Raw genomic sequence first — 13,971 nt, forward strand, 5'->3', positions numbered from 1 at the left:
AGATTTTGTCAAACCTTTACAACAGAACCTTATGTTTACTTCACATGCAAATGCTGTCATCATCATCAGTCCGCACACTGTTGCTCCCACACTGTAGCTCGAAACATCACTTGTGGATGTGCTCATAAATTACACTTAAACCTGCAGTAGGCAGAATATTTTTGGCATCATTGGCCAAAAATTCCATAATCACCTTTCAGCATATTGTAATTCAAGTGTTCTGAGAGAAAACTAGACTTCTACACCTCCTCATGGATCTGTTTTCAGGCTTTAGAAAATCTAGTCTCATGCACTACTGTCAGGATATAGTGACCGTTTTATAAAAATAACTTTTTTTATAATCATATTTGCTCGATTTCTACCCACTGCAGCTTTAAGGGAACTACAGTGTTTATTTATATTTTCATTGCTGTCTTTCTATTGGTCCACCCACAACGGTATTTGGATGTGCGCGACCACATATGTATTGTTTGTCTATCATCAGTCCTCCATGATAAATATATAAAGATACCACAGGATGGCAGAGGAACATATTTACATCATTCAAGTGTTAGAAAAACATATTTGATTCTATTTACAATTCAGTCACTGAGAGAAAACAAGTCTCTCGTTTATGAACAGTGTGAGACTGCTCAGTAAAATAAAACAATCATTATTCTGGACAGGACTCAATACTGAGAACATTGACCTTCTCACCAGCACACCGTCTGGCCCCGACCTCACATTCGGTCAACGCCATGGCAACGCCCTCAGCACCAGAGCTGGCGCACAGGGGGGCGGCGTCTTTAGGGCACTCTGACACGTTCTGACACACGCACCTCGACTCTAGAATAGAAATATAATGATTATATGTACTGATGCAGTCACACACGTATTATTTATATACTTACACACCACATATATATTAAATGGGGCTGTCAAAGTTAACGTGATAATAACGCGTCAACACAAATTTGTTTTAAAGCTACTAATTTCTTCAACACATTAATGCAACATGCAGTTTTTAGGTTGCAGTGGGCTCAGTTTTAAAGCTAGAGTGAAGGTACTGGCATCATATGAAACTACAAAACCTAAGGAACCATTGGTACCAATCATGTCATACTAGCTTGTCAACAAGGAGCTTAAATAATGCTCCAAACTTGCGCTAAATTTTGGCGAGGAAAAACTGGCATGGCCATTTTCAAAGGGTCTTCCTCCCATTCAGACTTTGATGTAGAGATTAGTACGATGTTAATGTTATGGTCAAAACAACAACAATAAAACCCAAGTTGTAATAAACAGGACTTATCCTTTAAAGATGGTCCGGCAGACTCACCCTGACAGATTGTCCCTGGTTTGCAATCCTCACAGGACGTGGACGTCTCTTCTGGCCAGACACAGTCGCTGTCGTTGGCCAACTGGAAGCTCCGTCCTATACACTGCAGAGCTCCAAGCTGACAAACACTGAGTAAACGGGCTCGGCTTGAGCCCAGTCTGGCACACAACTGTAGAGAAGTTCTAAATGAAAAATGGAAAAATGCAGTGTTACTTTTTTTTTGTACTTTTACACAAAGGCATTTCCCTGTGGTGATGCAGAAGTAATTATCAAAAAGTCATACTCACGAGCACTGAGATGGCATTTTACACACACACTCCGTCTTTCCTACGTTCTCCCACGGCTTACACTTCAGGCCAGATGTAGGAGAGGGAGCTGGGGGCGCTGAGGAGGAGATATAGAAAGCAGGATTGGTGTATACTCCACAGAGACAACCTTAAAGCAACTATAATGTATTAGTGTATTAATTTTACAATAGACTACAATAGATCACATGACTACATGTATGTGAAAGGGGTCGCTCATAGTGATGAACCCACAAAGACTTCTAACCCAACTCTGCAGCTCCCCCCAGCTCTACAGACCTTTATAGCCACTTCCATCTCATTGCTTTGGTTTTCCAGCAGCAATTTGGTTCACTCTCACTTCCAGATTTAAATTTTTTATTTTAACATTTTAACATTTTTAATAATGTTTTATTTTTAAGTTTAATGTTGTGTTGTTGGCACAACTGACAGCCGTAACCATCATGAAATAACTGCAGTTCCTGTCTTTTGTGTTAGAGAGTAGCAAAACGCGTTTTTAAATTCCAGTTGAAGTTATTTTTTTTTTTTTTTCTATTTTCAATTTTTATTTTTAAAAAAAAATTTCATTTTTTTTTTTTTCTATTTTCCATTTTTATTTAAAAAAAAATAAAGATATTTTTTATTTCATTTATTTTTTTTTATTTTTTTTTTGTATTTTCTATTTTTATTTTAAAAAAATAATATTTTTTTTTTTTAATTTTTTTTTATTTCTATTTTTTTATTTTATGTTTTAATTTTTAATTTTTAATTTTTACATTTTTAACAACGTTTTATTTTTAAGTTTAATGTTGTGTTGTTGGCACAACTGACAGCCGTAACCATCATGAAATAACTGCAGATCCTGTCTTTTGTGTCAGAGAGCACTTTTTTTTAACGGACATTTTTTTTTTTTTTTTACCTTTTTCAGACATTGTTTAGACTTTTGTTTTCCAACATTTTCAAACTTTTTTTTTCAGACATTTTTCCAGTTTTTTTTTTCACCATTTTCAGACATTTTTCAGTCTTTTTTTTACGGACATTTTTTCAGACATTTTTTTTTTTTTTTTTTTTACCTTTTTCAGTTATTGTTTAGACCTTTGTTTTCCAACATTTTTCAAACTTTATTTTTCAAACTTTTTTTTCAAACATTTTTCCAGTCTTTTTTTTCACCTTTTTCAGACATTTTTCAGACTTTTTTTTTACGGACATTTTTTTTTTTTTTTTTTACCTTTTTCAGACATTGTTTAGACTTTTTTTTACGGACATTTTTTTTTTTTTTTTACCTTTTTTAGTTATTGTTTAGACACGTTTTTAAATTCCAGTTGAAGTTATTTTTTATTTTTTTTATTTTTTTTTTCTATTTTCCATTTTTATTTAAAAAAAATAATATTTTTTTTTAATTTTTTTTTTATTTCTATTTTTTTATTTTATGTTTTAATTTTTTTTTTTTTTTACCTTTTTTAGTTATTGTTTAGACACGTTTTTAAATTCCAGTTGAAGTTATTTTTTATTTTTTTTATTTTTTTTTTCTATTTTCCATTTTTATTTAAAAAAAATAATATTTTTTTTTTCATTTTTTTTTATTTCTATTTTTTTATTTTATGTTTTAATTTTTAATTTTTAATTTTTACATTTTTACATTTTTAACAATGTTTTATTTTTAAGTTTAATGTTGTGTTGTTGGCACAACTGACAGCCGTAACCATCATGAAATAACTGCAGTTCCTGTCTTTTGTGTTGGAGAGCAGCAAAACGCGTTTTTAAATTCCAGTTGAAGTTATTTTTTATTTCATTTATTTATTTATTTTTTTTTTCTATTTTCCATTTTTATTTTTTAAGAAAAATGTAATTTTTTTTTCATTTTTTTTTTTTTTTTCTATTTTCCATTTTATTTTAAAAAAAATAATAATATTTTTTTTTTCATTTATTTTTTATTTTTTACATTTTTTTTTCAATATTTTACGGACATTTTTTTTTTTACCTTTTTCAGACATTGTTTAGACTTTTGTTTTCCAACATTTTTCAAACTTTTTCTTTCAGACTTTTTTTTATGGACATTTTTTTTTTTTTTTTACCTTTTTCAGACATTTTTCAGTCTTTTTTTTACGGACATTTTTTCAGACATTTTTTTTTTTTTTTTTTTAAAGTTATTGTTTAGACCTTTGTTTTCCAACATTTTTCAAACTTTTTTTTTCAAACTTTTTTTTTCAGACATTTTTCCAGTCTTTTTCTTCACCTTTTTAAGACATTTTTCAGACTTTTTTTTACGGACATCTTTTTTTTTTTTTTTTACCTTTTTCAGTTATTGTTTAGACCTTTGTTTTCCAACATTTTTCAAATTTCTTTTTCAAGCTTTTTTATTTAGACATTTTTCCAGTCTTTTTTTTCACCTTTTTCAGACATTTTTCAGACTTTTTTTTAACGGACATTTTTTTTTTTTTTTACCTTTTTTAGTTATTGTTCAGACCTTTGTTTGCCAACATTTTTCAAACTTTTTTTTTAAAACCTTTTTTTTCAGACTTTTTTTTACGGTCTTTTTTTTTTTATTTTTTTACCTTTTTCAGTTATTGTTTAGATCTTTGTTTTCCAACATTTTTCAAACTTTTTTTTTCAAACTTTTTTTTTCAGACTTTTTTTTACGGCCTTTTTTTTTTTTTTTTTACCTTTTTCAGTTATTGTTTAGACCTTTGTTTTCCAACATTTTTCAAACTTTTTTTTTTCAAATTTTTTCTTCAAACTTTTTTTTTTCAGACTTTTTTTCAGTTTTTTTTTTTTACCATTTTCAGACATTTTTCAGTCTTTTTTTTACGGACATTTTTTCAGAATTTTTTTTTTTTTTTTTTTTTTACCTTTTTCAGTTATTGTTTAGACCTTTGTTTTCCAACATTTTTCAAACTTTTTTTTCAAACTTTTTTATTCAGACATTTTTCCAGTCTTTTTTTTCACCTTTTTCAGTTATTGTTTAGACCTTTGTTTTCCAACATTTTTCAAACTTTTTTTTTAAAAAATTTTTTTTCAGACATTTTTTCAGTTTTTTTTTTTTACCATTTTCAGACATTTTTCAGTCTTTTTTTGACGGACATTTTTTCAGAATTTTTTTTTTTTTTTTTTTTTTACCTTTTTCAGTTATTGTTTAGACCTTTGTTTTCCAACATTTTTCAAACTTTTTTTTTCAGACATTTTTCCAGTCTTTTTCTTCACCTTTCTCAAACATTTTTCAGACTTTTTTTACGGACATTTTTTTTTTTTTTTACCTTTTTTAGTTATTGTTCAGACCTTTGTTTTCCAACATTTTTCAAACTTTTTTTTTCAAACTTTTTTTTTCAGGCTTTTTTTTACGGCCTTTTTTTTTTGTTGTTTTTACCTTTTTCAGTTATTGTTTAGACCTTTGTTTTCCAACATTTTTCAAACTTTTTTTTTCAAACTTTTTTTTTTCAGACTTTTTTTTACGGCCTTTTTTTTTTTTTTTTTTACCTTTTTCAGTTATTGTTTAGACCTTTGTTTTCCAACATTTTTCAAACTCTTTTTTTTCAAATTTTTTTTTCAAACATTTTTTTTCAGACTTTTTTTCAGTTTTTTTTTTTTACCATTTTCAGACATTTTTCAGTCTTTTTTTTACGGACATTTTTTCAGAATTTTTTTTTTTTTTTTTTTTTTCCTTTTTCAGTTATTGTTTAGACCTTTGTTTTCCAACATTTTTCAAACTTTTTTTTCAAACTTTTTTATTCAGACATTTTTCCAGTCTTTTTTTTCACCTTTTTCAGACATTTTTCAGACTTCTTTTTACGGACATTTTATTTTTTTTTTTACCTTTTTTAATTATTGTTCAGACCTTTGTTTCCCAACATTTTTCAAACTTTTTTTTTAAAACTTTTTTTTTCAGACTTTTTTTTACGGCCTTTTTTTTTTTTTTTTACCTTTTTCAGTTATTGTTTAGACCTTTGTTTTCCAACATTTTTCAAACTTTTTTTTTTCAGACATTTTTCCAGTCTTTTTTTTTTACCTTTTTCAGACATTTTTCAGACTTTTTTTTACGGACATTTTTTTTTTTATTACCTTTTTCAGTTATTGTTTAGACATGTTGTTTTCCAACATTTTTCAAACTTTTTTTTTCAAACTTTTTTTCAGACATTTTTCCAGTCTTTTTAGTCTTTTTTTTCCACCTTTTTTTCAGATCTTTTTTTTTAAAAAAAATTTTCGGACATTTTTTTTCAGACTTTTTTTTCCAGATATTTTTCAGATCTTTTTTTTTCAGACTTTTTTTTTTATTTTTTTTTTCTATTTTCCATTTTTATTTAAAAAAAATTATATAATTATATTTTTTTCACTTATTTTTTAATTTTTACATTTTTACATTTTTAACAATGTTTTATTTCATTTTTTTTTCTATTTTCCATTTTTATTTTTTAAAAAAAATTTAATTTTTTTTTAATTTTCTTTTTTTTCTATTTTCCATTTTTATTTAAAAAAAATAATAATATTTTTTTTTCATTTATTTTTTATTTTTTATTTTTCATTTGAATTTTGAATTTTGAATTTTGAATTTTTACATTTTTACATTTTTAACAATGTTTTATTTTTAAGTTTATTTTTAAGTTTAATGTTGTTTATTATTGTTTAATGTTGTTATTTTTAAGTTTAATGTTGTGTTGTTGGCACAACTGACAGGCATAACCATCATGAAATAACTGCAGTTCCTGTCTTTCGTGTTGGAGAGCAGCAAAACGCGTTTTTAAATTCCAGTTGAAGTTATTTTTTATTTCATTTATTTTTTTATTTTTTTTTCTATTTTCCATTTTTATTTAAAAAAAAATAATAATATATTTTTTTTCATTTATTTTTCATTTTTTATTTTTTATTTTTTATTTTTTACATTTTTTTTTCTATTTTCCATTTTTATTTAAAAAAAATAATAATATATTTTTTTAATTTTTTTTTTTTATTATTTTTTATTTTTTATTTTTTATTTTAACATTTTTAACAATGTTTTATTTTTAAGTTTAATTTTGTGTTGTTGGCACAACTGACAGCCGTAACCATCATGAAATAACTGCAGTTCCTGTCTTTTGTGTCGGAGAGCAGCAAAACGCGTTTTTAAATTCCAGTTGAAGTTATTTTTTATTTAATTTATTTATTTTTTATTTTTTTTCTATTTTCTGAGATATCAACCTGTTGAGCGTACAAAGCTTTACAATAACGTACCGGCATTACAGAGAACACTGGCTGGAGAAGGAGACCACTGAAGACTGGGACTGCACATGATCTCTGACACCTCAGTGTCCAGCACTGAACCCGTAGAACAGGACAGGGACACTCTCTCTCCAATCTGATAGGCGGCTTTCGTGGGCGTGGCTATAACTTCACTGTTGAGAGGAGGAATCCCACATATTGAGCCTGGGATGGGAAGAGGGGGAAACATAACAACATTGTGACTCCTACAATGATAACTTGAGGGTGCCTGAGAGTGAATGGTAGACAATCTTTAGAAATGTTTAATCTGCATCTGCATCCACATCTGGATTCATGCTATGACTGGCATGGTGGTCGACCAATTTCCATTTTAATCTGTTCCAGGAAGTTGCTCCTGAGATATCCTGCTAATGAACAAACAATAGAACTGAATACATAGGCAGAGTTAATGAAGTGAAGACGTACTTTTACAAACCCTCGCTCCTGTCCTCCACTTCTGATTTTCCATGCATTCAGCCACAGAGTCTCCACTGAGGTAATGACCGTCTGTGCAGGAGTACTCCACCCTGTTTCCAACCAGGTAAAAGTCTTTGGGATTCTGAGAAGAAAAATACAACAGTAGCTAGCTACGCCCAAAACATGCATTCCTCCTCCAGAAAACTGCTGCAAGTTTACTACAGTTTTGCAACCGTTTTTGGAAGTCAAAGAGCCTGCCGGTCTCCAAGGTTTACATAAGTGGAAATACAGCATCAATCAAGCAAACTCACCTGAATAAACCCGTTCCTGAGGTTTGGAGGCGTTCCACATGTCTTTGGTGGCGTCACAGAGAGGCTGAAGCACTGAGGCTCCATCATCCTGCACACAAACAGTTTACAGTGAGAAAACTAAAGTAATGCAGACACCTGCTGCTTATTAAGCATAAAACAAACAAGTTCATGTATGCATGTGTCCTTACTGTAAGTGCTGGATGCCTGCGTCCTCACAAGGCTTCTGCTCCACCTGCAGCCCAGAGCAGTGGTGGCCACCTCTGCTGGGGGCGGGGTTGTTGCAGCTTCGGGTCCTTGACCTTTGACCTCCGGAGCAGGATCCCCAGGAGGACCAGCAGCTCCAGCTGCCATGGATGATCCCTGAGAGAAAAAGATATTGTCTTTGTTGTTCTGTCCCTGACTGGACGGCACAGTAACGTTACATCTTTTTTAACATTTAAACCTTTGACAGAACAAATTGAATCTGTTGTTTTATCATTTAATCCTCTATCCTCTTTTGTCTGCTTACCCGGTTGTTCTCCGATCACAGCTCCAATCTCGCAGGCTCGTCCTGAGGTTCCCGGCCGGCAGACGCAGTGACACTCAGAGCCCGTCAGCAGCGGCTGGCCGTTGTTCTGGCAGGGCCGGCAGTGACAGGGATGCTCCTCCGCCAGGTACTCCTCTGTGGCTCTTTTCAGGTGGAGCTTCTTCAAACCTGCACACTGCACTTCCTTCACCAGCTCATACAGAGGACGCAGCTGGAAAACAAGTTTACATCAATATAATACACAGAACATTAGACACATCCAGAACATATGACAAATGAAATAATCATTCAGGGAAAAAACTACCTACAGCCTATTAATAGCTAGTTAACACTACACTGGATGATGGAGGTAATCACAATAAAACTTAAAACGATGGATGGAAAAAAAAAAATCAAAATGTGTAGAAAGTAAAAGATAAGTTAATAAAACAAAGTTTTTATATCAACTAACCCAACACTAAGATACAACCAGCTGTGTACCTTCTGGTCTGTGACTTCAGGGAAGTCTTTGACAGACGAGGCCCAGTTGTCGTAGATCTCTCCGTTAACTTCTGGCGTTTCCAGATTCAGGCTAGACAGAGCGCCGGTAAAGGACACATCTCCTCCGAACACCTTGACCTTGATGGGCATCTTGGTTGAGCTGTGTCCTACAGGAAAATGTCAATAGAGCTCAGGTTAGTCTAGTTTAAATTCATTTCATTTATTTAAATCCAAACTTAGCAAAATTAAATTGTATATCTGATTTCTTTGACCGTCCAGGGGCCCACTGTGTGGTTTAACGTTATAAATAAGAAAGCTTTCACTCACCGTCGTTGGATGAAAAAGCTTTAGTCAGTTTTTCACAGACGGTCTTGACTTTCTTCCGGAAAAAACGGCGTTTGACCTTTCTCCAACACCTCTGGTAGTCTATATTTGTCGTACCTTTACACAAATAAGGCAAGAGCAAGGGATTTAAAACTGTTAGAAAATCTGAAATTATCAGTTGACAGGCACCAAATTTCAGCACATTGAGAATATAAACGTAATATGTTAGGAGACATTTTAAAACTTTGATTGCTATTAAACTCAACTAAAATTAAAGTTTCGTATGTGGTACTGATCAATATAGAGAGGTGAGAAGTCACTCCCCTTCCGGTGTCCCCAAAGGTACCTTATTTATGTAAAAACAAACCCAGTACAAAATGTGATTTTTGTGTGTGTGTAATCTTTCTACATTTTTTTTTTTAAAAGTATATTCACAGTCTCATACTTCAACAGTTTTACGACAAAAATGCAACTTTCTTGACTTGCAAATTATCTTTTAAATTGACAATATGTGTGATTCATGGCGCAATTCAAACGGGATCAAAAAATGATTTGTCTCTCGCCGTTGACTACTGTTCATATTTTTTTCGGTAGTGTCTAAAAGGGAACCCGCAAGTTGGGGAAACTCTCACGAGATGGTTAAGGTTAGGCATTGATCTTGAGTAGATCTCGAAAAGAGTTTTTTATAAATCTCAGATCAGGTTTCGCAATTTGCGGGTTACTTTCTAGACACAACCATATTTTTTCCGAAATAAGGTCCCAAAGTCGTCCACTGGAAGGGGCGGGACTTTGCCTCTCTAAAGTCAATGCAAGAAACATTCCCCAAAAATATAACACATCACATTCCCTCAGCTTCTGATTTTTCATTCAGAATCAAGATTTCTGGGTACGTAAAGGAACTAATATTAATAGCAATATTATTATTATTAGCAAAGCTCTTACTGGTCGATTGGAACGCCTGGTGGTCGAACTCCAACAAGGCTTGGTATTCGCCTCCGAGTGAGCCCTCGGAGAGGTAGTGTGTGCCGTATATCTCGAACAGCTGGCGGTACGCAGCGTAGTCGTACGTGTACGGCAGCGAGGACAAGGCCTTCCAGAAGCCTTCAGCCAGAGTCAGATACTGAGGGGCAGAGTTTTGGAACTGGGCCAGCTCCACTTTATTCTTCAGGATTATAAGTCTGTAAGCCTGGACGACAGATATGGAAAGACTGTGATGACATTCTCTGCAAGCTGGTGAATAGAAACCTTTAACCCAGCCAGTGACAAAGCCCAAGCATAACAATATCTGTCACTTTGTCCAACACTAACAGTAGGAAGTCCAAAATGAGTGATTGGTGAAGCAGATCAGGTTTTATCATCACCTTATTGTCAGTGACCTCTTTATGGAAAGTGCGGCGGTCGTGTCCCACCAAGGAGTTGACCTGGATGTGCTGCACGTAGGACCAGGAGCTTTCGTAGGACTCATCGCTCTCTTCATTGTCTACTGTCACCTGCAGCACAAACAAAGACAACACTTGGTTTCATTAGAGCAGCTGATATGAGAATTGCTCATCATGCTCTATTTGCTTTATTTTTAGACCATGATAGCCGTATGGTGACTGTGTCTGATGGCAAAGTCTGTCATTCAGCGTATCAGTCGGTCCTGTGAGGTCAGTGAAGTACTATAAGTTTGACTGATTGATAAAAAGTAATCGTATCGCATTTGCGGCAGAGAAGTCTGTTGCTACTCATCTGTGAATATTAATTTATTGTTCAACTCACCTCAAAGTTGTACCTGAGGAGGTTCTGTGGCAGTCTGTAAAAGATCTTATGGTCACCGCTGAACACCTTCCTGCACTGCCCTCCAAAGCTCAGAGTGTTGATCACACCTGCTCTCAGTTTGCCTGTCAACACGTTGTACCTGTACAGCATGACACAGCAGATCACGTTTGATGAGATGAGACTTTTATCTCATAGGTGACATGTTTTTCACTCCAAACATGGCATATCATCAAGCTGTCACTATAGTTACTGTAAGGACCCAGTTTAATGGCGCTGGAGTTGTAGCTACTCACCCTCTGCCTGTGAAGTCAGAGTTGGGAGGCGTTTTGTCAAGGTCACATGAGTAATGGCTGCTGTCTTGATCACAGCCTCTCTCATCCAGGCCATCCTCACAGTCCTGGTCCCCGTTACACACCAGAGACTGGCTGATACACTGACCTGCATCAAGTTTCAATAAACACTTTTCATTTCACATAGCAAGCGACATCATTTTGAAAGAAAAAGAGACATATCAAGTTGAAACCCTGAGCCTTAACCAAAAGATTAACCAAACTTCAATCCCAAAAACCTTAGCCCCTATTTCAATAAATAAATAAATAAATAAATAAATAAATAAATGAATGAATAAATAAATAAATAAATAAATAAATAGGTATCATGGCACTTTTGTTGTTATTTGATTAAAATTTAAATTGATAGTAATGTTAGAAAAAAATAGCTTTGGCACATTTTGTTAAATATGATATACAGTATGTCACAACATACCTGTGGTACAGCGGAATCTGTCTCCACAGCTTGTTGCCAAGGGACATCCTTTCTGTGGGACACATGGTTGTGTTTGTGTGGCTCCTCCTGAACATGGCAAACCCCCAAACTGGGCGTAAACCTCCACATGGCGAGTCTGCACCTGAAAAGGAAGTGACCGTAAACATGAAATTAATTAAATTAAATTATTATCAGAGTCAGATTTTTTTTTTGTTTCTATTTATTCTGGCATCAATTTAGAACCACAATGGAAGGCACACTGTATAAAAGATGTCTGGCCTTTCTGGTGACTTCATTATAGGTCCTACATTTTTGTAACTCACTGCTGTGAAGCTGCTTTTAGAGTCACAGTGTAATAATTCTATATTTTATTTTCAACATAACTATTTTTTTTTTGCCAAATTCCATGCATATCTCAGTAATTTATGAAAATATAATAATTTTACAAATATTCTCTTCTTATCAAAGAACTGTATGAACAAGTGACATTTTAAATATAATTTGTTAAAATTTAGACTGCACTTTTTCAATTTAAATGATATTTTTTTTTAGCCCAAGGTTTTTTAACATCCCTACCCAGAGTCCTGCCCATCCCGGGGAGGCAGAATTTTGGTAAAATGCACATTTAACGAAATTGTGCTTTTCACGTTTGGGTTGCAAGCGGTTCAAGCAGTCTGCGAGAAATGGAAGATTATTTAGGTGTTTATGCAAAAGTGTCCCAACCGACCCCGTTCTCCCCTACAGCACGAGTATGTGCTCTGAAGTACCTTTGTACTGGAGCAGCCATCACACTCCGACCACTCTCCGTAAGGGCCCCATCTGCAGTTCACAGGCTGCTGACAGCTGAGAGGAATGGACATTGACATTATTAAAAAAAACATTTATGTTATATTCCTCTCTTGTGAATGAACTGAAACTTATTATCCATCTGAAAAAAAAGAAGCATTCTTAAGTGTCAGGAGTATAGATAATGTAGAGAAGAGAGAAATCTGTACCGTCAGTACATTATAAGCCAAGTGAATGTGATAATATTACAGCAGAATGTAAAGACAGCTTGTGTATGTACACCTACCAAGCTGAAGACAGAAAGACGACCAATAATGCCAAAGAAGACAGAGCTGCAGCCAAATCCAACTGTACACAAAAAGCAAGAAAACAGTTAAATCAATCTTAATCTGGTTAAAAAACAATCAGAATGAAAAAAGTATAATTTTAAAAAATGTTTTATTCTTGAAAAAAAGATATTGGCGTCAGTCATCATCATAACATGAAGGAAATGACTTTTAAACTTTCCATTTTGTCAGTATTCCCCATGAATAGAGGTCCTATTTTCTCCTAGAAAATCTGATTATTCTTGATCATTAACAGACTATATACTGTAAAATATCTCATTTATATTATTTGGCATAAATAACAGTTACAAGTTGTTCGGCCATAGAAACTTATCTTATCAGCATTTAAAGGAAAAATTTTAATTGAACAAATCAAGTTTTAGTATATCGTTTCGACAACAGTGAATGACCTCTGGAGAACTTTGAATCGCAACCTGTGATTCATTTCAAAACAAGTATGATAAGTTCTGTTATCTCTTCTGTTGTGGAATGCAGGAAAACCCATTTTCATGCTGTGTTTACTTTATCCTTTGCACTCATAAGTTCTAATAGTTATAAACTAGGGCTGTCAATCGGTTGTCCATAGTTAATCATGATTAATCACACATTTTTCTGTTCAAAATGTACCTTAAATGAAGATTTGTCAAGTATTTAATACTCTTATCAACATGAGAGTGGACAAATATGCTTGCTTTATGCAAATGTATGTATATATGTATTATTGGAAATTAATTAACAACACAAAACAGTGATAAATATTGTCCAAAGTTCAAAATTCAAGTTGTTTTTTTACAGCATCAAAACAATACTATCCAATTTTCGATATAATAGTGGCACCGCATCTGGATGATAAATGTGTTGTGGGGTTTACAGTACCTTCATGATGTGCTCCTCAGAGTTCGGCCCTCTCGTCTGGTCCAGCTGGAACACTCAGGGTCTTATAATCAGCAGGAGGGAAGTGATTACTCAACCGATCCACAAATTCAGGAATTCCCTCGCTGAAGAAATCCTCATCCATCAAATCTGAACAACCAGATCTGTACCTCCTCTGTTCACTCAGGAGACCCAGTGTTCTTTTCCAAAACGTCAGTCAGTCCAAGGCCAGTCGTTTTGCTCCTCTATCTACACTCGATTGTTTCCAACAATAATGTGAGTTTATTTCCAGTAACAATTTTGATAATCCTGTTTGCTTTGAGTGCTGACCAGTACAAGAAGAAGTATGAGGAAATCTGCTATTTATTGTGTGTCTAAACAGCCTCATTGGAGTGTGACAGGACTAGTTGCATCACAGTTGTTTATCCTGGACAAAGCTGAGCCTGCGTGATTTGGGCAAAGGTCAAAAAAATCCCAATTTGGCCCATATTTGAATGTATTTGACTCTGTTGCTCTGTAAACACAAAATGCATGTGGCAATAACATCCACATCTTCATAATACCAGTTTTCTAT

The 13,971-nt window shown here is 33.3% G+C and overlaps 1 protein-coding gene and 1 long non-coding RNA gene across 3 annotated transcripts; both read right to left on the reverse strand.

Moving 5' to 3' along the window:
- Positions 1 to 304: 304 nt before the first annotated feature.
- On the reverse strand, positions 305 to 13,631 carry c7b (complement component 7b). 2 transcript variants are annotated; one of them, XM_037753199.1, is made up of 18 exons: positions 13,401 to 13,497; positions 12,485 to 12,546; positions 12,180 to 12,255; positions 11,413 to 11,554; positions 10,941 to 11,085; positions 10,648 to 10,786; positions 10,248 to 10,376; positions 9,829 to 10,072; positions 8,890 to 9,003; positions 8,563 to 8,729; positions 8,065 to 8,293; positions 7,745 to 7,916; positions 7,557 to 7,644; positions 7,255 to 7,387; positions 6,802 to 6,993; positions 1,603 to 1,699; positions 1,316 to 1,497; positions 305 to 825 (listed from the first exon to the last, which is right to left on the reverse strand). In XM_037753199.1, the coding sequence occupies exons 1-18, from the start codon at positions 13,404 to 13,406 to the stop codon at positions 653 to 655; spliced, it is 2,490 nt and encodes an 829-aa protein (XP_037609127.1). In that variant the 5' UTR covers positions 13,407 to 13,497; the 3' UTR covers positions 305 to 652. The 2 variants fall into 2 exon arrangements, 1 of the variants encoding a protein (XP_037609127.1); XR_005204448.1 differs by lacking the exons at positions 305 to 825; positions 1,316 to 1,497; positions 1,603 to 1,699 and adding an exon at positions 3,204 to 3,387 and having other exon boundaries at positions 6,722 to 6,993; positions 13,401 to 13,631.
- Positions 3,225 to 6,192, reverse strand: LOC119478454. Its single transcript, XR_005204450.1, has 2 exons — positions 6,150 to 6,192; positions 3,225 to 3,413 (listed from the first exon to the last, which is right to left on the reverse strand). It is a non-coding gene; the product is annotated as an uncharacterized LOC119478454 (long non-coding RNA).
- Positions 13,632 to 13,971: the final 340 nt, after the last annotated feature.

This window comes from Sebastes umbrosus, chromosome 19 (genome assembly GCF_015220745.1).
Source record: "Sebastes umbrosus isolate fSebUmb1 chromosome 19, fSebUmb1.pri, whole genome shotgun sequence".
NCBI classification, from domain to species: Eukaryota; Metazoa; Chordata; class Actinopteri; order Perciformes; family Sebastidae; genus Sebastes; species Sebastes umbrosus.

Excerpts from the sequence above, each read along its gene's own strand:
- c7b (XM_037753199.1), bottom strand. Across the intron at positions 11,555-12,179 it reads ATGGCTGCTCCAGTACAAAG|GTGCAGACTCGCCATGTGGA; the intron begins GTACTTCAGAGC and ends CTTCCTTTTCAG. Across the intron at positions 826-1,315 it reads ACCAGGGACAATCTGTCAGG|AGTCGAGGTGCGTGTGTCAG; the intron begins GTGAGTCTGCCG and ends TTTCTATTCTAG.